Source organism: Bufo gargarizans, chromosome 7 (assembly GCF_014858855.1).
Source record: "Bufo gargarizans isolate SCDJY-AF-19 chromosome 7, ASM1485885v1, whole genome shotgun sequence".
Taxonomy (NCBI): Eukaryota; Metazoa; Chordata; class Amphibia; order Anura; family Bufonidae; genus Bufo; species Bufo gargarizans.
In genome coordinates, this window is record NC_058086.1 from 84,002,073 (window position 1) to 84,029,083 (window position 27,011).

A 27,011-nucleotide genomic window follows, 5' to 3' on the forward strand; every position below is an offset into this window, starting at 1 on the left:
AGGGGTTATCTTGCTCCCCTGAGCCTTCCTCCACCTGTGACAGGGTGCCCTCTCCTTCTCCCCACACAGGGCTGGGGAGCTGGTGTGGCTTGTGAGCGAAGCGCTCCAGCCGCGCTGCCGCTCCCTGACTCACCGCCGCCCCCAGGTCAGGCCACTCTTCCTCCTCAGCGCCATCTTGGGACCGTGCCTCTCTGTCCTGCCGGCTCGGCGTTTTGCCTCTCTTTGCAGGCATGCTTATATTTCTCCGCACCGGACCGCTTCCTGGCTATGTCCCCTGCTCCTCTGGATGTGTGGAGGGTATATCGCCACCGTCGTGGGTATTTTAGTCAGGATTCTTGCCGGAGCTAGTGCGGCGTGCGTCCTACTCCATGCGCCGCTAGGCTCCGCCCCCAAAGCCTTTACATTTGATTAGTTGGACACATACAAAGAACCAAAAAAATAACTGACAACTCCTTTAACAAAAATTAAACAAATAGACATATTTAAGTATCGCTGTGTGCATAATGATCGGCAATAGCTCACTCTACCATATACAAGGATTGGTGCTCTAGTCCAATTGAATCACCCTTCCAATGGTAAGTAGTATAAGTATTAAACGGATTCACATGGATACACATATATTTATTGAGGTATTAAAATCTATGTATAAAATATACAAACTAAAAACAAAACAAAATGAGTGGGTGGGTGTACCCCAAATATAGTAAAATATATAGTAGTGTATATATAATAAATAGACCACGAAGTCACTCCACATGTTCTCTATCTCTGCATAAAGGAACGCCTCTAATCCTGTATACTAATCGATTTTAGCGTTTGTCTTCAATTATAAAGGTAATATAGTGAATACAGTTGTAGGAGGTTCTTATATAGACAAGGATGATATGATAAATCCAGTTGTAGGAGATTCATATGTGGAAAAGGATAATGGGTAAATCCAGTTGTGGGGTGTTCATATATAGAGAAAACCAGGAATGTGGCTTGGGCTTTTGATTTTGGGATTGATATTCATATCTCTCTTATATAAATATATGCCCGCCTAAATGCTTACAGTTCGGTCGGTCAGCGCGTTGTGGTGTCCCACTTCCGTGGGCTTACCTGACACTGTACAGAGTGTTTGCTATAATCAATGTTATCAGGTGGGAAGGTCATGTCTCAGCATGGAATTTCAGCCTGTGGTGCGGTTGTATGCAGTACCTCTGCACAAACTGCTCGATCACCTCTGCACAAACCAAAATTCCTCCCCAGGGTCACGCTCAGAAGCACCCTTCCTCCCTGGAGAAGTTTGGTCTGAGGGAGGGATTACTGACTTGGACTCTGTCATGAACCCAGCGCAATCTTCCAAGATTGCATCCACGGTAGACAGCAGTGCTTGTCGTATGCAGTACCCCCTTCCATAGGCGGAGTATTTGCGCTACTACTGGACAAGGTACTTGCCTGAGGCATTACCTCCTTTCTTAGTGGACTAACTGCACTAGCGCTGGCCGCAGGCGTTCCCTCTTCCGTAGGTGGTGGAATTGCATTTCTGCGGGGTACAATACTTACCTTATACATTAGCCTCTTCCATAGATGGCGTTATGGCATTATCACTGATTTCAGTGTTTTCCATATGCCTTACCCCTCTCTTAGGTGGAGTAATTGCACTCTCACCGGGTACGGGACTCACCATAAGCATTATCCCTGTCCATAACCGGTGTAATTTCTCTACCATTGGGTACGGTTCCTTCCATATGCATCACCCCTTTCCTTAGGTGGTGTGCTTGTACTTCCTCGGGATACAGTTCCTGCCATATGCATTTTTCCACCTTTTGTTGCACTACCACTGTTTGATTGCACTGCCACTGAGGCAATGCTCGACGTAAGCATTGCCAAACTCCATTAGTGGGGTACTTCCAGTACAGTTGGCTACGGGTCTGATTGGTTCAGATACCGTAGCCGTTTCCCCGTTGTATCCTCTCTTCTTGCCGTTGCTGGTTTGGGGCATGAATGTCACCCTCTGTCCTCTCAAGGGGTTACCCGGCAACACTTAAGTGTTCTAGAGAACCACATCTCCATGGGCCTCCACCATTAGTCTGTCATGGTATTTGTCCTCAACAATATGGAGGGTGTACGCCATTGCACATAATATAGTGATTTCGCTCCAGCGAGTCGAGGGTCGCACTGACTCTGTATTTTCTAGCTCCACTCCCCCTTATCTGGGAAAGTGGTTATGCTGGCACTCTGGTTTAGCTACTACAGTGTGTTCTCCTCCATAGGTGTAGTTTCTACGCTGGTGCTAGGGTTCGTAGTTATTGCAGTGGGGGAGTGTTTTTTAGATTGGCTCTACTTAAAGGGGTATTCCCATCACGCTGTTTTATACTTACCTGCTCCCGGCGCACTGTCCACTTCCTGGTTTTGGCAGGGGGTGGGCTCCATCTTGATTGAAGTCTTCTCCCGGCCGGGCCGCGTGCTAGACTGAACGCGCACGCCACCGCGCATGCCCCCTGGTGACGTCTTCCTGGCAAGTATACTATACTGGCCAGGAAAAAATCACCATAGTGCGGCCTCGGCGTGCGCTTTCAGGACTGCGCCCGGCCGGGAGAAAAGAAGAAGACGTCTGCGCAAGCGCGGCCACCACGATTCCGGAGAAGAGCGGTGGCCGTAACCAGGGGAGACAGAAGACAACAGTCAGGTAAGTATATGTTCATTTTCTTCTAAGGGGTGGGGATTAGTAAATTAAATATATTTAGAAAAATGATCACTGTTAAATCATTAACAGATTTAACAGTGATCATTAAGATGGGAATACCCTTTTTACTGGGGCCGTATGGTTCCATGACTTCTACAGCAAGTCCTCAGGCCTCCCCCTCAGTTTTGCGCTAACGGGGCATGCTGTGGCTACAACGGTACGAGGGGTCTTTGCGCTGTCACAACATACTATGGTTCCCCCTCCACAGCTCCTTCGGTGGCGGATTCTTCTAATGCCGCATTCAATTCGGGGACCTCTGCCGTGTGGTCCCCTCATCAGCTGGAATATGGTGCATGGGTTCTTCCTTAGGCGGAGTTTGACGACGTCACTATCATTCTGTGGCTTCTTCTTTATAGTACCAGTCTCAGATAGAGAATGGGCTTTAGCCCTGGCCTATTTTCTCCTTCCATCCCTTTCCTTTTCTGGCTCGGGTTCAAGGCCACCCCGCAAGCCTTGGTGGCTCCTACGTTACTATTTTCTCCTCATCTGCATTGGCACAGGGTGTTTGTTCCGGTCCTGGCTGGTGTGCAGCGATGCCTCACATCCCTCTTTCTACAGGTGAAGCCTTCCCATTGGTCCTGGGGGTGCTACCTGTATCTGCAATTACCTCTCTTACGACATGAGTAATGACGGTCATGTCAATCCGATGGTGGTCATACTTTTTCAGTGCCCATTCTGTGGATAGACTGAGACTCACCACGCCAGGCAGAGCGGGGGTGCTGTCACGCCTTACCACCGCTGATAGAAGTTTCGTTTCTGGAACTGAACACCTTTTCTGGAGCTGAATCTTGCTTGTCTCTCCCTTCTGTCTACCTGGCCAGTAGCCCATCACTATTTTTATTTTATTTTTTTCCTATGTGACCTGTGTTTTCTCAGGTACGGGTGGGGCGTTGAACGTCGTCATCACACTCCATCCGGCAGGAGTCTTTCTCGTATATTGGTCTGGGCGAAATTTCTGTCGAGCAGTGTTGCCACACTGTCAGTATATGGTCGCTGACTGAGCTCCTCACCGCCAGTGATTTTCACATCAGTTTTACTTCTACCTATCTCAAATGTATTGGTTCTTTGGCCTGTGGTTGGGCGTGTCTGATTCAGGTGTTTTTTCTCTGTGGGTGATCAACCAGCTTCTCAGTCTCCCCGCAAACCTCTACGGCCATCGGTCTGCCAATTGACTGCTTCCTCTGTTTAGCAGAGGTTTATCCTGTGGCCTGGGATTTTGGTTCTGCTTCCAGGGTTAGGGCCAGGTACCTGGTTTCGTCCGATGGGTCGTTTGGCGTTCAGTGAGGAACATGACCCCTCTCTGCAAGTCGTTTCCCCCCCCCCCGCCCTTTTCTTTCTGGGAAGGTGGCATTCCTGGTATTAAGCATTCTCGAGGGTGCTATTTCCATGGGCATGGATAAAAAAAATAAAAAATTCCCTCCCCGTGGACTGCTTTAGGACATCACACGGTCATGTGTCCCCCAATGATACCAGGGCAGGGAGAAAACGAGATTTTTGTGAACTCGCCTGTAAAATCTTTCTCGCGTGGTTCATTGGGGGACACAGCACCCACTTTATTATTGTTGATGGTGATGTTTGGTTGCCAGTCGGGTGTTTAGCGGGTTCGCTCCCTCCGGCGTTTGTTGCGTTCTTTCATTTTGCACATGTTTCTACTGCTCCTACTGCTTGAGCACAAACTCTCCAGGCTGGAGGGGGTATATCCTGCAGGGGAGGAGCTAAGTCTTTTTTTCAACCTAGTGTCACCAGCAAGCTATACCCATGGTCCTGTGTCCCCCCAATGAACCACGCGAGAAAGAGATTTTACAGGTGAGTTCACAAAAATCTCGTTTTTCAATGAAGATGATATTGGCATTTTTATTTTTGTATGCCCATTTGGAGACTAGAGGAGACACTAGGCAACTATTGCATCTAAAGAAAGGGCTCGTTAATAGTTGGAGTTGTGCACCCAGTAGCTGTCTCCAAATTAAGAGCCAAATGCTATACATACATATGTTAAAGTGCTACTTTACGGCAAGGTACTGCCTCCAGTTATTGAGTCCTGGGTTTTATGCGCACAGCAAAACTAAATATTTTAGGTCTATGTGAAGGCTTGTGGCACCATATTACCTACAATCATCACTCTACATGCCACTGTAAGTTATATGATTGTTATTCGATTGTAAAACTATATCCCTTCTCTAATAGGCAATGGACCACTTGAAGTCATTCATTGCAGACTGTGACAGGCGAACCGACATTGCAAAAAAAAGACTGGCTGATACGCAGGAGGAAATAAGTGCAGAAGTAGCTGCCAAAGTAAGACCAGTAAATGTATTTTCTGTACAAGTAACTTATTGTATGATATCTCACCATGAACAATAGTATGTACTAGATGTATACATATGCATGGGATATAAAGATTATAAATGTCTTTATATAGGAATACTCCTTACTGTTACACATGGTGAAGGACCTGAGGGGTCAGTGCATGACACAGGGATTCGAAGAGCACCAGTCATGCAAGGTTTTGCCTGGATAGCCCCATTATAGGGACCTGGAAAGGGAAGATCACTTGCCTGCTTCCCGGCGCTGGCTCCCTCGCTGTAAACATCCAGTTTGACATCACTGTGGCTAATTGCGATCGGCTCCACTTACAGCATGACAAATGGTCACATGATGCAAGGGGATCCGGTCTTTACCGCAACCAGTGGCCAAACCAGATGTTTTCAACACGTAATGTTCCCTGTATTGGTCTGGTAAAGTGTGTGGTCAGTGGGTTGACCCAATCCCCACATTCTTACGCAATCCCTTTAAGATACCAAGAATGGGGGCGGAGCCAGATGTGGAGCTGAGCGGATGCGTCCTGCACTAGCTCTGGAGCCTAAAGCAAAGTAGCGGCTCACAGCAGGCACCAACGAACCCAGCGACCTCACAAAAGAGGCGATAACCAGCCGGAACTTGCCCCCCACCATCAGGTATGGGCAGAATGAGGAGAAAGGGAGAGCCGCCGAGCAAAATCGCTGCGTTCAGAAGAGCTCAGGGCCAGGAGGAAATCCAAAATGGCGCCCGCTCTCCGCACCACGCGCTCCCGATACAGCGCAGGAGTTTGAAAACCTCTGCACAGCTCAGGAGTGCTGGAGGAAGAAGCCCTCTATCCAGAACTGCAGGGCTGAATCTATCTCCCCTCCCAAATAGGCATGAAGCTGCAGCAGAAAGTATTGAAAATATACTGAAGGAAGCAGCAGCACCTCCTTGTGAAAAGAATGAATCAATCATATCTGCAATTCACTCCTCCCCATCCCCAACTACTAGTGGTCAGTCAGTACCAGTCACTGAAGCCACCCTAAGGTCCCTGTTTTGTGACCTGAGGCACTCCATTCAAAAAAATATATCTCCACAGCTTTTTATGCATTACAGAAAGATATTACTCAAATTGGAGAAAGAACAAGTCATATTGAGGATAAAATGGAGGAATTTACTAATGCCCACAATCAACTAGTGGACGCATATAATGAAGCAGAGGATGAAATAACTGCTCTAAAACTCAAACTAGCAGATCTTGAAGATCGTTCAAGGCGCAACAATCTAAGATTTTAAGGAATCCCTGAGACCATGGACCCTGATGCTATCAAGGACTTTCTTACTGATTATTTTGTTGCTTTGATCCCAAAAGTGGAACAAAGGGACTTAATGATTGACAGAGTGCACAGAATCCCTAAACCTAAAAGTGCTCCTAGTGCCGCTCCCAGGGACATCATCGCCAGGCTTCATTTCTACCATTTTAAGGAATTAATCCTCAAAGCGACAAACTCTACCCAAGATCTCCAAGATTGCTTCAAGAATATATTAATTTCTCGCTCATATCATTGGGGGACACAGGACCGTGGGTATAGCTTGCTGCTGCCACTAGGAGGCGACACTAGGCTGAAAGCTGTTAGCTCCTCCCCTGCAGACTATACCCCCTCCAGCCTGGAGAGAGCATATCAGTTTTTAGCTTAGTGTCATAGGAGGCAGACCTCCCTGCTTTGCAGGATGGCGTTTGATTTTAGATTTTATTTTTTTGTTCAGACGACTGGAAGGGGGCACAGGGTCGTTTGCGTCCCTGTATCCCCGGGAGGCTGGCCGGTGCACCTACTCCACCGCCTCGCCTCCCCCAAGAAGAAAAGTGGACCAGGGCAGCCTCGCTTCCCTGCCTCCCCCCAGCAAAAGGGTCACCCTCTCTTCAGCCCTACCTCTGCCTGGACCCCTGTCGCCTGGTGCCAGCGGTCATAGGGTGGCCCTGCTGGTGATCCATTATAGGGTGAAGGCCACAGATGAAGACGGGTAAGTAGACCTCCGTCATCCCCAGATGCAGTGGCTACCCCAATGGTCCCTCCCTCCCCCACTTGCAAGACCGTGTTCCTGACCTCAATGCCATTCATTCCTTCTCAGGTGGAGGGGTTCTCTCAGGGACTGTGCGGTGGTTGAGACCACCCCTTCCAGTCCCTGATGTTCGCGTGCCGCGTCCTCCCTTTCCACATTCCGCCGGTGCAGACGCCCTCCTCCCGCCGCCGCCCGCCTTCCTCTGCCGCATCGCGCACCAGCGCTTACCCGGAAGGCGCGGCACTGTTAGTTGGGGACAGCAGCTTAGCCCCAGGCCGCGTTTCTTGCAACCGGAAGATAAGGGAACACGGCGCACATGTAGGGCGCTGGGCACCACGTTAACCGCAGCGGTTCCCTACCGCTGCGGTCAGGCAGGTGAGAATAGGATGTAGAGGAGAATTAGAAGCACTCGGGCCGCAGCTGCGGTCACGTGCACAGAGCGGAAGGCGTGGCCTCCCCACTTCAGCATTAGGCTGCCGCTCCCGGGCTGGAAGGGGGCGTGGCTTATTCTCCCGCCAGAGTTGAACTTCCTGCTTCTTCCCCGGCGCTGCGTGGGTAGGACACAGGACTTGGGACCTCCATACTGGTAGGCTATCTTTACCCCCATCCAGCAGGAGATTGACCATGTCTGACCCGGCCACTGACCCCCCTCAGGCACCTTGCAAGACCACTTACTATGCCTGCTCTTCGTGCTCGGCAAAATTCCGTCGTGGTCAGTCACTATCACTGTGCTCTGCATGTCAGAAGTCTGCACAGAGCCATCCCTCTAGGGCCCAACAGCTCACAGAAGCCCCGGATCGTCCTGTCCAGGGGGAACCAGACTGGGCAAGATCCCTGTCACGGGCAGTGGAAGACCTCTCTAAGATCTCCCAATCCACCCTTTCATTGCTGGGTCGTTTGGTGGAGAAATCACCGCCGGTGCAGTCCGCACAGTCGCAGACCGCACAAACCAGAGGCAGACTTCCTAGTAAGCGCCCCAGAGCAGGCAACCGTTCCTCCTCTGACGCCTCAGCATCCCCCCCCCCCCTGTCAGAGGGAGAGCTTGGGGATTCGGATGCGGATGTGGAGGTGGAGCATTCTTCTCAGATTGCATCCATGGTGGACAGCCTGATTTCGGCTAGCCAACAAGGGATGTGTGTCGATTCTGCGTATGGACTCCCTGTTCGTGATCTCGGAGGGTCCTCGCAAAGGTTTGGCAGCCTCCAAGGTGACGATTGCTCGGTGGATTAGATCGGCCATTGCCGAGGCCTACCGCTCCAAAGGCAGGGTTCCTCCTCCCGGTATCACGGCTCACTCTACCAGGGCGATCAGGGCTTCTTGGGCTCACCTTCACCACCCTTCGGCGTCTCAATTGTGTAAGGCAGCGACTTGGTCTTCTTTACACACCTTCACAAAATTTTACCAGGTGCATTCTTTCGCCTCGGCGGATGCTGCTCCCCTGTTTTACAGGCCGCAGTGTAGTGTCTTACATGAGGGAGTTGGGGCCTGTGGTTGTTTTCCCGCCCTGGGGACTGCTTTAGGACGTCCCACGGTCCTGTGTCCCCCAATGATATGAGCAAGAAAACGAGATTTTTGTGAACTCGCCTGTAAAATCTCTTTCTCGCTTTATTCATTGGGGGACACAGCACCCACCCATTTTTTTCTCGTTCTTATGAGGCCAGTGGGTCAGAGTTGCCGGTTGGGACTGGTGTCCGGTTCGGTTTTTGTTGGGCAGTGGTCCTTACTAGTTATGTTTTTGTTTCGGTACTGTTTTCTCCTACTGCTGAAGCACAAACTGATAGCTCCTCCCCTGCAGGCTATACCCCCTCCAGCCTGGAGAGAGCATAACAGTTTTCAGCCTAGTGTCGCCTCCTAGTGGCAGCAGTAAGCTATACCCACGATCCTGTGTCCCCCAATGAATTAAGCGAGAAAGAGATTTTACAGGTGAGTTCACAAAAATCTCATTATTCTCAGACCTCTCCACTGCTACGTTAAACAGACGCAGAGAATTCTCAGGCTACCAAAATTCTCAGGGATCACAACATCCCATACAAGTGGGGCTACCCGGTGAAACTACTGATCTTCAAAAACGGAACCACCCACGTGATCACGTCACCGAGAGACTCCATGAAGCTGCTCCAGAAATGGTCCCTAATCACAGTGGATGAAGGGACTTCTACTCTTTATTCAAAGGACATATCCTTTATGATAAAAGAAAGTTGTTAGACTACGTTATGTCTACACTCTTTGCTGCAGGTCTCCCAGGAGATTCTGTACTTGTTTACTGTTATCCACCCCATTAACCTCTTAAGGACACATGACGTACCGGTACGTCATGATGTCCTGGTACTTAAGGACACATGACGTACCGGTACGTCATGAATGGTTCCGATCACCGCCGCTCGGCGGGCGGTGATCGGAACACGGTGCCTGCTCAAATCATTGAGCAGGCACCTGGGGCAAATGCGCCGGGGGGTCCTGTGACCCCCCCATGTCGGCGATCGCAGAAAACCGCAGGTCAATTCAGACCTGCGGTTTTCTGCGTTTCCGGGTTATTCGGGTCTCTGAAGACCCGATAACCCGGAACAGGATGGTGATGGTGGTGTGATTTCACTCCACCAATCGCCATCCAGCGATCCTGAGTGGTGATGGTGACATCACCACTCAGGATCGCTTTCTGATTGGTCAGTGGGCGGTCCGGCGGCAGATTCAAAAGAGGCAGGCGCTCCTCTCCTCCTCCTTTTGTGTTCCGGAGCCGGAGGAGAGAGGAGCTGCCTGCACGTGTCTGCTGCCGCTGCCTGCACCCGATCTGTGCCCCCAGGACCCGATCTCTGCCACCAGCACCCCCCATCAGGTACATAGGGACAGCTAGGGAAAGTTTGGGTTAGGCAGGGAAAAAAAGGGAAAGTTAGTTTTTTTACTTTTCATTGCATCACCCTAGTTAGGGTGTCTGGGGTCCACAGCACAGCTGTGTGACCCTAGACCCCCCAGGGGTGCTGCCACTTGCCCCCCCCCCTGCCCCCCCTCCCCTCTTCCCCCACTTTTTTGGGGTGCAGGATTTTTTTTTTTTTTTTGTGTACGCTGACTGTGGCCGGCACTCTTAGTGTCCGGCCACTGTTAGCGCATCGCACACCCCACCGCTGATCAACTTCGGACGGTTGATCAGCGGTTTTGAATTTTTTTTCCCACATTTTTTGGCCTTTTTTTTAGTCAGTTTTTTTTTTTTTTTTTTTTTTTTTTAGTTTTTAGGGTGAGTTCGTGAACACCCGTGCCCCCACACACACGCACACAAAATTAAAGAGTTACACACACGCACATATACACGCAGACACACACTCCCCTATGGCCCGCCGGACGTTCTCGGCCGAGGAGGCATACGCCCAGCTTGCCTCTGAATCCGAGAGTCCCAGTGAGGATGAGGATGACCCCACATTCCTGTTGTCATCCGCATCCTCCTCATCATCTAGCGATGATGATGAGCCCCCAAGGCGGCGGAGACGCCGCCAGGTGGAGCAAGGGGACCGCCATGTTAGGGACCCTGTGGCCCAGCCTAGTACGAGCAGCTCTGGGGCTCGTACTGGTTTCCCGGCCCACCAGTTAAATCCACCGGAGCACCCTGCCGGTGAATTTGTCTGGTGTAGCCCAGAGCGATACGAGCCCGTGATTCCTGATTTTGTAGGCCAATCAGGAATCCAGATTTCCACAGTGGGCTACACTGAATATGACTTTTTTCGTCATTTTTTCAGTGACCCACTGGTAAATCTGATGGTGGAGCAGACGAATCTGTACGCCCAACAGTTCGTCGCTCAACACCCGGGCTCCTTTTTGGCCAGGCCCGGTGGCTGGACGCCGGTCAGTGCAGCCGAAATGAGGACATTTTGGGGCCTCGTGCTGCATATGGGGCTGGTCAAGAAACCCAGTGTCAGGCTGTACTGGAGTGGGGACGTCCTATACCAGACCCCACTTTACAGTACGGCCATGACACGCTCCCGGTTTGAGGCCATCCGGAAATATCTGCATTATTCCGATAATGCAGCATGTCCCCCCCGAGGTGATCCTGCCCATGACCGTCTGTACAAGATACGGCCGGTCATCGATCACTTTGGGGCCAAATTCATGGAGGCCTATGTACCTGGAAGAGAGGTCGCGGTTGATGAGTCTCTCATTGCGTTCAAGGGGAGACTCATTTTCCGCCAGTATGTGCCCACCAAGCGAGCGAGGTATGGTGTGAAGCTATACAAAATTTGTGAGTGTACCTCAGGGTACACTTACAAATTTCGTATATACGAGGGGCGAGATTCCCGGATTCAACCCCCAGAATGTCCCCCCACTCTGGGTGTTACCGGGAAACTTGTGTGGGACCTTATGTTCCCACTGCTGGATAAGGGTTACCACCTTTACGTGGATAACTTTTATACCAGTATCCCCTTGTTCCAGTCCCTTGCCGCCAGATCCACGTTCGCTTGTGGGACCGTGCGGAAAAATCAACGCGGCCTCCCTGCCCTCCCCCTCCAGGTACCTATCCCCAGGGGTGAGACCCGTGCCCTTACCACTGGAAACCTGTTGCTGGTCAGGTATAAGGACAAGAGGGATGTCCTTATGCTGTCCCCACAATTCATGGTAACGGCATCACCCCTGTCCCTGTGCGAGGTACCGCGGCAACGGTCCTCAAGCCCGATTGTATCGTCGCCTACAATCGGTATATGGGAGGAGTTGATCTCTCTGATCAAGTCCTCAAGCCATATAACGCCATGCGCAAAACCCGGTCATGGTACAAAAAAGTTGCGGTCTACTTGGTGAAGGTTGCCATGTACAACTCTTTTGTACTATCCCGAAGCGCTGGCAGCACAGGGACATTCCTCCAGTTCTATGAGGCAGTCCTCAAGGCCCTGATCTTTTCGGACCGGGAAAGAGCAGGCCGGAGTACCTCGGGAACTGTAGGCGCCCGGATCGTCCCTGGCCAACACTTTCCAGGTGTGGTCCCCCATACTGGAAAGAAGGGACGAACCCAAAAAAGGTGCAGAGTGTGTCACAGGAGGGGGATACGGAAGGACACCACAACTCAATGTGACACGTGCCCCGATCATCCGGGCCTCTGCATTATTGGTTGCTTCAGGGAGTATCACACTTCCATGGAGTACTAAATTTATATCCCAATTTAGGACTGACATGGGATAAAAAAAAAAATGGTTCTCAGACTTGAGACACCCAAAAAAACTAAAATAATTTATTAAAAGTATACATATTAGGTATCGCCGCGTCGGTAATAATCTCCTCTATAAAAATACCCCATGATCCAACCCCCCCAGATTAACACGGTCCAAAAAAAAAAAAAAAAAGTGCAAAAAAAGATTTTTTTTTGTCACCAAACATAACAAAAAATTTAATAGCAAGCGATCAAAAAGTCATATAGCCCCCAAAATAGTGCCAGAAAAACCGTCCGCTCGTCCCGCAAAAAATGAGCCCCCACATAAGATAATCAGATAAAAAATAAATAAAAAAAATGACACCTAGACTTTAGAGATACCAAAAAAATGTTTGGGTATCAAAAAGGATAATATAGTCAAAAACCTAAATAATTATAAAAAAAAAGTAGACTTATTAGGTATCGCCGCGTCCGTAAGAATCTCCTCTATAAAAATATCCCATGACCCAACCCCCCAGATTAACACGGTTAAAAAAAAAAAATGAAAACGGTGCCAAAAACTCAATTTTTGGCACTTTTTCATTTCAATCCGTTTTTTTTCGGTAACAAAACAAGGGTTAACAACCAAACAAAAGTTAATATTTATTACCCTGATACTGCAGTTTACAGAAATGCCATATTTGTGGTCGTAAACTGCTGTATCAGTAAAAGGGAGGCCGCAAAAGGAAAGGACCGACATGGTTTCTGGAAGGCCGATTTTGATGGCCTTTTTTATTGACACCATGTCCCTTTTGAAGCCCCCCTGATGCCCCCCTAGAGTAAAAACTCCCTAAAAGTGACCCCATCTAAGAAACTACACCCCTCAAGGTATTCAAAACTGATTATACAAACTTTATTAACCCTTTAGGTGTTCCTCAACAGTTAATGGCAAATGGAGATGAAATTTCAGAATCTCAATTTTTGGTAACCTTGCCTCACAAAAATGTAATATAGAGCAACCAAAAATCATATGTACCCTAAAAATAGTCCCCCAAATAATGCCACCTTATCCCATAGTTTCCAAAATGGGGTCACTTTTAGGGAGTTTCTACTCCAGGGGGGTTGAAACAGGACACGGTGTAAATAAACCGGTCCATAAAAATCAGCCCTCCAAAAACCAAACGGCGCACCTTTCACTCTACGCCCCGCTGTGTGGCCGTACAGTAGTTTACGGCCACATATTGGGTGTTTCTGTAAACGGCAGAGTCAGGGCAATAAAGATACAGTCTTGTTTGGCTGTTAACCCTTGCTTTGTTAGTGGAAAAAATGGGTTAAAATGGAAAATTAGACAAAAAAATCTAATTCTCAAATTTCATCCCCATTTGTCAATAACTCTTGCGCAACACCTAAAGGGTTAACGACGAATGTAAAATCAGTTTTGAATACCTTGAGGGGTGTACTTTCTTAGATGGGGTCACTTTTAGGGAGTTTCTACTCCAGGGGTGCATCAGGGGGGTTGAAACAGGACACGGTGTAAATAAACCAGTCCATAAAAATCAGCCTTCCAAAAACCATACGGCGCACCTTTCACTCTATGCCCCGCTGTGTGGCCGTACAGTAGTTTACGGCCACATATTGGGTGTTTCTGTAAACGTCAGAGTCAGGGCAATAAAGATACAGTCTTGTTTGGCTGTTAACCCTTGCTTTGTTAGTGGAAAAAATGGGTTAAAATGGAAAATTAGACAAAAAAATGAAATTCTCAAATTTCTTCCCCATTTGCCAATAACTCTTGTGCAACACCTAAAGGGTTAACGACGTATGTAAAATCAGTTTTGAATACCTTGAGGGGTGTAGTTTCTTAAATGGGGTCATTTTTGGGAGGTTTCTATTATCTAAGCCTCACAATATGACTTCAAACCTGAACTGGTCCATAAAAAGTGGGATTTTGAAGATTTCTGAAAAATTTCAAAATTTGCTTCTAAACTTCTAAGCCTTGTAACATCCCCAAAAAATAAAATATCATTCCCAAAATGCTACAAACATGAAGTAGACATATGGGGAATGTAAAGTCATCACAATTTTTGGGGGTATTACTATGTATTACAGAAGTAGAGAAACTGAAACTTTGAAATTTGCTAATTTTTGCAATTTTGGGGTAAATTAGGTATTATTTTGTGCAAAAAAAATAATTTTTTTGACTTCATTTTACCACTGTCATGAAGTACAATATGTGACGAAAAAACAATCTCAGAACGGCCTGGATAAGTCAAAGCGTTTTAAAGTTATGTGCACTTAAAGTGACAGTGGTCAGATTTGCAAAAAATGGCCTGGTCCTTAAGGTGAAATAAGGCTGTGTCCCTATGGGGTTAATAGCTGGATAAACCAGTACCCAGTTAGTTCACTTAGAACCGGACTTTAGTTTGAGAATTTGGTATATAGATAAAATAGTATTATTTTTTTCTGTTTTTATCTGATTTAACCTCTTTTGCTTTTTTACCTTCCCATTTAATCCTTTCTCCCTACCACATATATTAATACTATAGTCACTCTATAGGTGACAAGTGAGACTGACATTGTTATAACTGATACTGCGTAGTGACTGTGTTGCTAGTGCCAAGGTTTACGCATTTGCTAGACACTATATATTATTAGATATCGCAATATAGTTTTATTTTATTCTTTAAGAGTACTGTGTATTGTACAAATCTTATATTGCATTGCTCAACCTGCCTTACCTTCACTGCAAGTAATGGTCACTAAAATATCTTCAATTCACGCCAACAGACTAAACAGTCTTTTTAAAAGGACATTACTATGGAAGGAAGTTCATTCCCTTAAATGTGACGTAATCTGCATTCAAGAAACCCACTTGAATGAATCAGATACTCATAGCATAAAAATTGTATTAATATATTTGCATTACCTGCAGTGAACAAGAAAAGAGGGGTAATCATCGCTGTTAGGGATTCCCTCTCTTTTCAGCTGATCCACAGTAAATCTGACAACGAAGGCAGATATGTCATACTAGTATGTAATATCAATAATGCACCATACACTCTAGTCTCCCTGTACGCTCCTTACTCTAACCAACTTGCGTTCATTACCACCTCAGCTCTCCTAGCTTAAACCCCCTTGATGACCAGACCACTTTTTGCAATTCTGCACTACAATACTGTCACGGTTTATTGCTCGGTCATACAACTTACCACCCAAATAAATTTGACCTCCTTTTCTTCTCACTAATAGAGCTTTCATTTGGTGGTATTTCATTGCTGCTGACATTTTTACTTTTTTTTTTTATATTAATTGAAATTGACCGAAATTTTTGCAAAAAAACGTCATTTTTCACTTTCTGTTGTGAAATTTTTCAATTAAAACTACATGATAAGAAAAAATGCAATAAGTGTATATTTATTGGTTTGGGTAAAAGTTATAGCGTTTACAAACTATGGTACAAAAATGTGAATTTCCGCATTTTGAAGCAGCTTTGACTTTCTGAGCACCTGTCATGTTTCCTGAGGTTCTACAATTCCCAGACAGACATTTTATTTATTTTACAAAGTCTCATATTCCACTAACTTGTGACAAAAAATAAAATTTTACATGAACTAACCATACCCCTCACGGAATACCTTGGGGTGTCTTCTTTCCAAAATGGGGTCACATGTGGGGTATTTATACTGCCCTGGCATTTTAGGGGTCCTAAAGCGTGAGAAGTAGTTTGGAATCCAAATTCGTAAAAATGCCCTGTGAAATCCTGAAAGTACTCATTGGAAATTGGGCCCCTTTGCGCATCTTGGCTGCAAAAAAGTGTCACATGTGGTATCGCCGTACTCAGAAGAAGTAGGGCAATGTGTTTTGGGGTGTATTTTTACATATACCCATGCTGGGTGAGAGAAATATCTCTGTAATAGACAACAAAGTTGTCATTTGACAGAGATATTTCTCTCACCCAGCATGGGTATATGTAAAAATACACCCCAAAACACATTGCCCTACTTCTCCCGAATACGGCGATACCACATGTGTGACAGATTTTTGCAGCCAAGATGCGCAAAGGGGCCCAAATTCCAATGAGTACCTTTTTAGGAGGGCATTTTTAGGCATTTGGATTCCAGACTTCTCACACTTTAGGGCCCCTAAAATGCCAGGGCAGTAGTTAGCTGAAATATTTTTTATATATATTTTTTTTTTCCTCTTACAAAATCACTTTCCGCTAACTTGTGCCAAAAAAAAAATATATTTTAGGAACTCGCCATGCCCCTCACGGAATACCTTGGGTTGTCTTCTTTCCAAAATGGGGTTACTTGTGGGGTATTTATACTGCCCTGGCATTTTAGGGGCTCTAAAGCGTGAGAAGAAGTCTGGAATATAAATGTCTAAAAATATTTATGCATTTGTATTCAGTGAGGGGTATGGTGAGTTCATGTGAGATTTTATTTTTTGTCACAAGTTAGTGGAATATGAGACTTTGTAAGAAAAAATAAAAAATCAATTTCCGCTAAGGCTACTTTCACACTAGCGTTCGGGGCTCCGCTTGTGAGTTCCGTTTGAAGGCTCTCACAAGCGTCCCCGAACGGATCTGTACTGCCATAATGCATTCTGAGTGGATGCGGATCCGCTAAGAATGCATCAGTCTGGCAAACTTATCCGTTCAGACTTACAATGTAAGTCAATGGGGACGGATCCGTTTGAAGTTGACACAATATGGCTCAATTTTCAAACTGATCCGTCCCCCATTGACTTTCAATGTAAAGTCTGGACGGATCCGTCTGAACATCTTTCACACTTAGAATTTATTCTAAACTATAATGCAGACGGATCCGTTCTGAACGGATCCCATCGTCTGCATTATAGGAGCGGATCCGTCTGTGCAGACACCAGACGGATCCGCTCTGAACGCAAGTGTGAAAGTAGCCTTACTTGTGCCAAAAAAAAAAATTATTCTATGAACTCGCCATGCCCCTCAAAAGTGATCTTTTTATAACGCTGCGGCGATTTTACTGTGTTTTTGCAGTGATCAGAAAAAAAATAAAATATTCTGTCACTGCGGTGGGGCGGACTGAACGCAAGTGTGCGCACAAGATCAGGCCCAATTGCGGACAAGAAAAGGCATTTTCTATATAGTTCTGGCAATAATGTGCGGATCCGCAAAATGCGGAAAGCACATTTCCGGTGTCCGTGTTTTGCAGATCCGCGGTGTCCGTGTTTTGTGGATCCGCAAAACGCATACGGACGTCTGAATGGAGCCTTACAGGGGGGTGATCATGAAGTCTATATGGGGTGATCAGGGGTTAATAAGTGACAGGGGGTGTAGTGTAGTGGTGTTTGGTGCTACTTACAGAGCTTCCTGTGTCATCTGGTGGTCGATCCAAGCAAAAGGGACCACCAGAGGACCAGGTAGCAGGTATATCAGATGCTGTTAACAAAACAGCGTCTGATATACCTTTCAAAGGTTAAAAAAAATCGCATCTACAGCCTGCCAGCGAATGATCGCCGCTGGCAGGCTGTAGATGCACTTGTTTACCTGCAGTTTCCTGTGACCGTGCGCTACTGTGTGCGCGCGTTCACAGGAAATCTCGCATCTCGCGAGATGGCGCATCGAAGAGGAATAATCCGGCCGCCTCCGGACTGCAATCCTGCGTTAGGTGGTCCGGAGGCGGGGTAAAGAGGTAATAAATACCACACAACCCATTAAACAAGGCTCCCTGATCATGTGTGGAGACTTCAATTTACCTCCATCCCAATCTCTGGACAAATCCAACCAAACAAAAAAGCATATCCCCTCACAATTAGCTCAGTATCTTCTAACAAGATATATACGACACCTGGAGAGTATTACATGCTTCAGAACGTGATTATACCTTCCATTCACACTCTCATAAACAATACTCCAGAATTGACCTGATACTGGTCGACAAATGGACCCTCCCAAAAATATTATCGGCTAATATCGTGTCCATAACATGGTCCGACCATGCATCGGTCTCATGCCAACTCTCAGAAAAATTCAACAAACCACCTTACATTTCTTGGAGAGCTAACAATTACCACTTATCATTGCCCTCAACACAAACTCAAATTGAAGAAGCTCTGAAAGAATACTTCAAATATAACTGCACCCCTGATAGTTCCACTACTACAATCTGGTGTGCACATAAAGCTTTCATTAGAGGCCAACTCATTTGCATTTCATCCTTTTCTAAATAAAGACGTATATGAACAGAACAAATAAGCACTTCCATCATTGAATTGGAAAAAAAGGATAAAACAAACCCCTCACAAGCCATCCAAAAACAATTGGGAGATTTATGATACGAACTATATCAACTTTTCCAAAATAAATATGAACATAACTTGAGGAGAGCAAAGGCAAAATTCTACTCACAGGGGAACAGAGCTAATGCTATGCTAGCTAACAAAATTAAATCCATACAAAATAAGAAAAAATGACTACATATTTATAATACCCAAAAACAAAAAATACTTAATCCCCAGGAAATCTCAAATACCTTTGCCAATTACTATTCCAATTTATATAACCTTCAAGATAATATATCAGTCCCCCAACCTAATTCAGAGGTAATTAACAAATTCCTAGCTGATATTGCCTTACCTAAATTGACTTCTGAGCAACTCGCGGAACTCAACAAACCAATAGAAACAACAGAAATAATGCAAATGATAAAACGGACTAAAAACAATAAGTACCCAGGACCTGACTGGTTAACAAACGAATATTTTAAAACCTTCACAAATAGTTTAGCCCCGCACCTTTCAGCCACATGTCGCCACATAATGACCACGGGTAAAATACCACCCGAAATGCTTCAAGCCACAATAGTGGCTCTTCCCAAACCCGGCAAATCCCCTGAATACCCAGAAAATTTTCAACCGTACTCCCGATTGAACTCTCACGTGAAAATATACTCCAAATTGTTGGCCAATAGATTTTCATCTTTAGTCCCGCAGCTTATCCACCATGACCGGGTAAATGTAGTTTTATTAAAAAAAAATTACAACTGAAAGTGAAAAATGTCATTTTTTTTGAAAAAAATTCGGTAAATTTCGATTAATGACAAAAAAAAGTAAAAATGTCAGCAGCAATGAAATACCACCAAATGAAAGCTCTTTTAGTGAGAAGAAATGGAGGTAAAATTCATTTGGGTGGTGAGTTGTATGACCGAGCAATAAACTGTGAAAGTAGTGTAGTGCAGAATTGTAATAAGTGGTCTGGTCATTAAGGGGGTTTAAGCTAGGGGGGGCTGAAGTGGTTAAAGCCCTTTCATTTACTACCATTTGACTGATGATCTGGACTCTCCACTGTTCCCGCTACTACGTAAATGGGAATCTGCATTAAACACAGTAATTTCACCAGAACAATGGGATTCTGCATTCTCCGTCATTAGTGCATCATCCAAATGTGTCAATCATCTAGAAAATTCCAGAAAAATTCTGTATAGGTGGTATTATACTCCTTATAGACTAAAATGTACCCTTTAGCTCCTAATATGTGTTGGAGATGTTCAGCGGCGGGAGCCAACATGGAGCATATATGGTGGGAATGCAGAGAAATCCAACCTCTGTGTGCCACAATCTCATTAATAATGGCCAAGCCTACTCTCTATTAACTTACATTCTTTCCCCGAATCTTATCGAATAGTAATCATTCACGCAATTGTAGCAACCAGAACAAAAATTGCTCCGTACTGGAAAAACCCCAAACTGATGGAAATAACGCAATTAACAATAATTGTTTACATGAAATAAGTGCCGCCACTAATAACAAAACAGACATATTTAAAATTGCATGGCATTACTGGCTTCACTCTCGTTTCAACAGGGTTTCTACAAATTTATGGTAAAGGAGATTAGGATGGCTCCTTGTTATTCTCTTTTGTCACCCTTCTTTCTTCCCCTTTTTACCCTCTCCCTATCCCTTGTTTTTGTTTTATCATTGTATTATTTGTACTCCTTATTATCTTGAACCCCTATGTTGGGGGATTATAAGACTTGTACTAATTTATTTTGTCATTGTAAGCAAACTCGCATACAAATTTTTGGTATGTATGTATTTTGTTTATTCCCTTTTTGAAAACAATAAAAATATATGTTTAAAAAGATACCAAGAATAGAACTTACAGTGCACCCCCATAGCCCTGCTAGCCGAACACTTCTCTCCCTTGTAACACGTCAAGTAGCACAGTGCCCTTCCTCAGTTGTAGCGGCGCCCGCAACACAGTGCTCCTCCTATATCTCCAGCTGTGTTTCTCCTCCCCCATAACAGTGCCAGCTGCACAGTGCTCCATAGTAACAATGTTAGCTGTACAGTGCTTCGCCACTGTAATACCCAAGGCCGCACAATACTCCCCTCTGTAATATCCACAGTTGACGTTATCCCCCACACCCATAGCACCGGCGCTTACATGCATCTTACAAGGCCTGCATAGACCTCTGTTATCAGTGCTGGGAAGAGAGTGGGCATGTTATCTAATAAGCTTTTTACTGAATTGTATTTAAAATCTATGATAAAAATGTTGTAGACAAATTGGCAGTGCAGTATGTTTTTAGAGATGTTGGTAATGTAACCTGATTAATTTGTTCAGGCAGAGAGAGTGCACGAACTAAATGAAGAGATTGGAAAACTGCTAGCAAAAGCTGAGCAGTTAGGGGCAGAAGGAAATGTCGAAGAGTCACAGAAAGTTATGGATGAAGTCGAAAAGACTAGAATTCGGAAACGAGAAGCTGAGGTTTGTCATAAAAGCTTCATTTATAAATGCTTGACATAATATAGACAATGTCTCTAGGAATTACTTGTATTTTTGGTTTGGTAGCATATTAGTTATTACTACATCTTCTTTGGTCCAAATCTATTAGGAAAAAGGAATGTCATTGACGATCCTAATTCCGAATAGGCTTGGGGAAAAAGATTTTGTAGGAACACTTGTTTCCAATAATTGGCCTGTATTATCATGCCTATAGTCAGCCAAAAATTGAGGAAATGCCTGTTTGTCTTTCGTCAGAATGAAAGATGCCCAGTTATCGGCATCACATCGCCCTATGTAATTAGGGATGTGCTGCTGCTAATCAGAACTGAATAGAGGAAGAACCGTTGCAGTACAAATGATTCCTCCCCGCTTACTTTGCATCGCCTAAACAAGTATTGGTGGACGTGTGTATCGTTGATTGGCGCTTATCCTGATCAACCGCTTGGTAATCTAATAGGACACATCAGCTACACCTAGACTTTTTGTAGTGCTGAAAGATTTGATTTTACTTAAGTGACAGCTGCAGTCCAGAGGAGTGTACTCAGATGCATGCAACTTAATGTGTAGCTTTGGACAAGAGCTGTAGCTTGATGGTTAAAATTGGAGAAATCTTTCTACAATATGCCTTGTGTGTAGCCTCAGCCGTAGGCCACACATGCAATACAGGTTCTTTTTAGTGTCGTTTTTGAAGCTACAATCAGCAAGGAATCATAAAAGAAAAAGTATGACTGACAGATACTACCCATCATCTCTTCTCGAATCCACTCCTGGTTTTGTCTTTAAAAACTGCATAAAATACCTGTCCTGTTTAGAGTGCAGTGTGACATAGATTATTAACATCATTGTATTCCATCGTGTTGGGAGGTATGAATATGGTATGGTTGGGGAATAATTTGGTCCACTGGTTCAACCTATTATCATGCATTGTTGGTCTAGGGCAGGGGTAGGCATCCACCAGCACTCCAGCTGTTATGAAGTGACAACTCTCAGCATGCACACTTCCTCTGCTTTTTTCAGTACTCCCATAGAAGTAAATTGAACATGCTGTGAATTGTCATTTCACAACAGCTGGAGTGCCGAAGGTTGCTGACCACTGGCCTAGGGGAAGGGAAGAACAAAATTGGGTAAGCCTTCCTACTCCAAAAATGTCAGAATAGTAGGCTATTAAAACTTGTTCACACTTGTCATGTACATTGATCGAACCGATGATTAAAGGGATTCTGTCATGAGATTTTAGCCCTATAAGCATATGCCCATGTCCGTACTAGTAATATGAATCCTAAACAGACCTTATTAAACCTGCTTGTGGCTCTATTAGCCCCCCAAAAATTGGTTTTTATAACATGTCAATCGCCTACCTAAGGTGCCCAAGGGGACTTCCATTATTGCAGGGTGCCCGGCCGTCTGGTGCCCAGCGCCTCCTTCCCAGTCTTAATCTCCGCCTTCCTCACCTCAGCGCCGCCTCCACAATCCTCCCATCCCTCTGCCAGATCCTGCGCACTAGGCTCAGCCTGATGCGCCGCCGCTGCCAGGAGTCCGCGGTGCATCAGGCTGAGCCTAGTGCGCAGGCGCCGGATCTGGCAAAGGAACAGGAGGATTGTGGAGGCGGACTGAGGTGAGGAAGGCGGCACTGTAGACAGGGAGGGCGGGCCATTTTGAATATTTGTAACATCGTTCGGGGGGCCATACAAAATTCTCAATTTGAAGGCTATATTTGGTCAAACATATAAGTGACTTATGGGTAGAGTGGTTGCGATACCAAATTTTTTATTCTATTTCGATACCATAAAAAAGTATTGCGACACTCGTTACCATTCGACACCACGCAAAAAAAAAAAAAAAAAGCCACGTGCATTCCGCTTTTTAAAAAATGGCGAATTGCACATTTTTTATTCTTTTTCTATTCTGGCAGTCTACCGCATAGATTTTTTATTTATTTCTTTTTTATATTGTAATAGTTTGGACTTTTCGGACGTGGCGATATGTCATATGTTTGTTTATTGTTTAGCTATTTTAGATGTAAAATTGGGAAAGGGAGTGATTTATACTTAGTGTGGTTTTTGTTTGTTTTTTACAGTTTATTTAATAACCATTTCTCGCCTATTTTCCTTGGGGGACACAGAAGACCTTGGGTATAGCTCAGCTCCCTAGGAGGCGTGACACTAAGTGAAAACTGTTAAGCCCCTCCTCCAGCAGCTATACCCTCAGCCTGGAGAGAGAGACTGCCAGTTTTTTGCTTAGTGTCCAAAGAGGCAAGACACTCCCTGCTCTGCAGGGCTGTTTTCTCCTTGTTTAATTTTAGATTTTTACTTTTTTCTTCCAGACCATCAGGGACAACAGAGACTCAATTACCTCTCTGTTTCTCCCGGGGTCGAGCTGTGCCAGTGCCGGTCACCCGCACTGCTGCCTCCCCCACAGAAGAAAGGGTGGACCAGGGCAGCCTAGCTCCCCTGCATCCCGCCAGCATAAGGGCCGCCCGCAAGCCACTACGGTGCCAGTAGCTGAAGGGGCGATCCTGCTGGAACGGACCGAGGGTAAAGATGGCTGATGGTGATTAAGTGCCTTCTCCAGCCCTACGTCCCCCCCCCCCCCCCCACCACCACCTCGGTCTCCTGTGTGCCTGACCCCCATACTGGTGCTTCTGGAACCTTCCCATGCTGGACCTAGGCTGGCGCCTGGGGTGCCGCAGGGTGGCAATCTGCTCCCTCTCCTCCCCTCCTGGCCTCCATAGGATGCCGCTGGCTGCAATAGGTTCAGCCAAATTGCCTTCATTCTCCTACCGGAGTCCCTTCTATCGTCGGCTACCCGGTCTCGGGTTCCCCCCCATACCCTTATCGGTGCGCTGCTCAGGGCCTGGGGCCCGCTCCTGACGGCAGTGGCGTTAGGCCTCTCCTCCGGCCCGGGCGCCCCGATTTTGGACACGACCGGGCGCCGCAATTTTGGCCCAGGCTTCGCGGCACCTCCGGCGCTCCTTCCCGGGCCCCTGACTTCCGGCCCACGGGATGGGCACCTGCGGCCGGCTTTTGACTTGAGAGCTATGCTCCTCCAGGCCCCGGCCGACCGTACATTCCTGTTGGCCTGGCACCTCAAATTTTGGCTCAGGCTTCGCTGCCTGCCGGCGTTCCATCCGGGCCCCTGACACTTCCGGCCCGCGGTGTGGGCTCCCGCGGCCGGTATGTACATGCGCCAGTCCCGGCTGGTACTACTGTTCCCTCGCCTACTACCATTTCCTCCTCTTCGGATGCAGTGTGGTATGAGTCCTTTCTATTGGTGCCCTCTGCGCTTCAGGCTGATCTGTTACCAGGTTCGGGCCGCTCTTCTCGGGTAAGTCACCCAACTTCTTTTGGGTGCTCGATTATCAAGGTCCAGGGGAACTCCACTTTGGGTTCTTCAGGGTATTCGTCTTCTGTAAAGCGGTGAGCAGGGCGTCTCACAGAGTAGCGGGGATTCTGCTTTTGAGCTGTCATATGGCCTCCCTGTTGCCCACTCCTCCTTTCGGTTTGAGGGTGTTATGCCGGCCTCTGTCTCGACTGCCTTTCCTCGCCGACTCTGTTTTGGCTCCCGCTTGGGGCATATCACTCCGATGTGGCTTCTGCCCAGTCCAGGCTTCAGAGGCTGTTCCTTCACTGCCCTCCCCCTCCCCCTTGGGGGAGAGCATGGTTGTTCACTTGGATGGTTCCAGTGTTCCTTGTGGTATCGTACCATCTCCCTTGTTCTCATTGGCAGTACTAGCTGTGTGTATTTACCGGGTCTACCGCATTCTGTCCTCCCGCTGGGTGCAGATTGCGTTTTCCATTCTGGGCATGGTCCTGCTGTGGACTTACCTTCTCGGTAACTTGAGAGGACTACCCTTCGGTCAAGATTGTCCTTAGATCTCCCACACCGGGACTGTAGAACACCTTTCTGTGGTGGCTACGTCGGCATGGACTTTAGCCTGTCTTGTCCTGGCATCTGTCGGATGCTGGGCGGACCTTTTTCGGTCCCTTTCGTCTGTCCTTCTGCTCCCCCACTCCGGGTGGATACGGGACGACGTTGCTCGGGGGGCCGACGGGACCATTTTTTCCGACCCTTCTGCCTGTGTTACTGGTCTGTGCCTGATCACATTGGGTTTTCTCCCGCTTGCCAGGCGATTCCAGCGGGCACGCTAGTGTTCGCTCCCGGCCGTGCTTCGTCCAGGATCTGTTGTCGGACTTAAGGTTCTTACCTGGGGTTCGGTGGGAAGCGGGGCATTCCCCCAATCTGCCTTTCTCTCCCCATGGTTCTGTCTTTCAGCAGTCCGGCCTGGACCTGGGACTGGTTACTTGAAGTGTCAAGTGTCGGCGCTGTCCTTCCTCTTCCAGCGTTCCCTGGCCCTCCTGGGCCTGTCAAGACCTTCTTCCACGGAGTGGCTCTTTTGGTTCCTCTGTACCATTCCTGTACTGCCCTGGGAACTACATACTGAGCTCTCGGCGCTCCAATCTTTCCCTTGGAGCCTTTACAGAAGTTTTCCCTACTCCTTCTGTCCTGTACAGTTGTGTTTCTGTTGCCATCGTGTCTCTGGCGGGTGTCTGAATGGCGGCCCCTTCTTGTTCCGAGCCTTCTGTCCTTTTCCAGGGCAGGGCTGTTTCTCCATCCCATCCCTTCCTTCCTTCTGAAAGTTGTATCTGCCTTCATCTCAACGAGGCTATCGTCCTCCCCTTCCCATCTCCGGAAACGGACACTTCACCGATTGGACGTTGTTTGGGCCTTGCAGTTTTACTTGGAGATCTCAGACTCTTGTCGGCGTTCGGTCTCTTGTGTTTCCAGGAGGTTTGACGGCCCCCAGAGTGGCTTTCCTCCGCTTCATCAGAATGGCTATTACTGAGGTTACTGCACCAAGGGCAGGGATCTGCCTTTTGGTGTCGCCATTAATTTCACCAGAGCTGTCGGTGCCTCCTGGGCCCGAGGCATTAGGCTTCGGCCATGCAAATGTGCAAGGCGGCGACCGGTCTTCCTTGTACGCCTTATCAAGTTCAACAGGGTGCATACTCGGGCTCCGGCGGATGCTGCCTTAGGCCGCCTGGGTTTGCAGGCGGCGGTTCCTTGATGCCTTCGGGTGCTTTGCCTTGGAGCTGTGGTCCCTCCCCTATTGGACTGCTCTCGAACGTCCCAAGGTCTTCTGTGTCCCCCAAGGAAAATGGGCCAGAAAACGAGATTTTTGGATAACTTACCAGTAAAATCTCTTTCTCGCTCTTCCTTGGGGGACACAGCACCCACCCATTCATTGTTTTATTCTACACGGTTGGCTTGTTGGTTCCACTTGTTGGACTTGCAACTGGCAGTCTCTCTCTCCAGGCTGAGGGTATAGCTGCTGGAGGAGGGGTTTAACAGTTTTCACTTAGTGTCACGCCTCCTAGGGAGCTGAGCTATACCCAAGGTCTTCTGTGTCCGCCAAGGAAGAGCGAGAAAGAGATTTTACTGGTAAGTTATACAAAAATCTTGTTTTTCCCCTTAGGGGCTAGAACCTGGGATCTTTTGATCTCTTGTCCTATTCACCCTAATAGATCTCTATTAGGGTGAACAGGACTTCACACACTCCCTGCTGCTCTGTGCACACAGCAGAAAGGAGCTGACCATGGCAGCCAGGAATTCAGTAGCGTCCTGGCTGCCATGGTAACCGATCGGAGCCCCAGGATTACACTGCTGGGTCTCCGATCAGAAGCTTCCACCAATGATTTGAATACTAGGGGGATTGAAGGGGGGGGGGGGGGGGTTTGGGCAGGCGGGCCCACTGCGCCACTAATGATGATTAACCTGTAATACAGGGTACTGGCAGCAGATCAGCGGCAGTTAACTGCCGCTGATAGCAGCTCACTGTCAGAGGTAGTGTGCTGGCTATGCGATTCTGCTGCCGGCACCCGCCTCCTGTATTAAAAGTTAAAGACTACGACCTTTCATAAGCAGGCTACATAGAGCGGCAACCAGGGATCTCCCCGCACTTACTATTATTCCTGGGCACTGCTCCGTTCGCCTGCTGTGCCCCCATTACTGTCTCCTGCTCCGTATGCTAATTACTACTATCGGAGCCGTGGGGAGGAGACATCAGCTTCTC

The 27,011-nt window shown here is 47.1% G+C and overlaps 1 protein-coding gene across 3 annotated transcripts in view; it reads left to right on the forward strand.

The window, feature by feature from the left end:
• Positions 1 to 27,011, forward strand: part of LOC122943575 (putative RNA-binding protein Luc7-like 2) — a 98,354-nt gene that overhangs the window by 43,062 nt on the left and 28,281 nt on the right. For all 3 annotated transcript variants that reach the window (XM_044301425.1, XM_044301424.1, XM_044301426.1), the window contains 2 exons: positions 4,913 to 5,023; positions 20,780 to 20,923. In XM_044301425.1, coding sequence (XP_044157360.1) covers positions 4,913 to 5,023; positions 20,780 to 20,923 — 255 coding nt within the window. The remainder of the gene's footprint in view (positions 1 to 4,912; positions 5,024 to 20,779; positions 20,924 to 27,011) is intronic.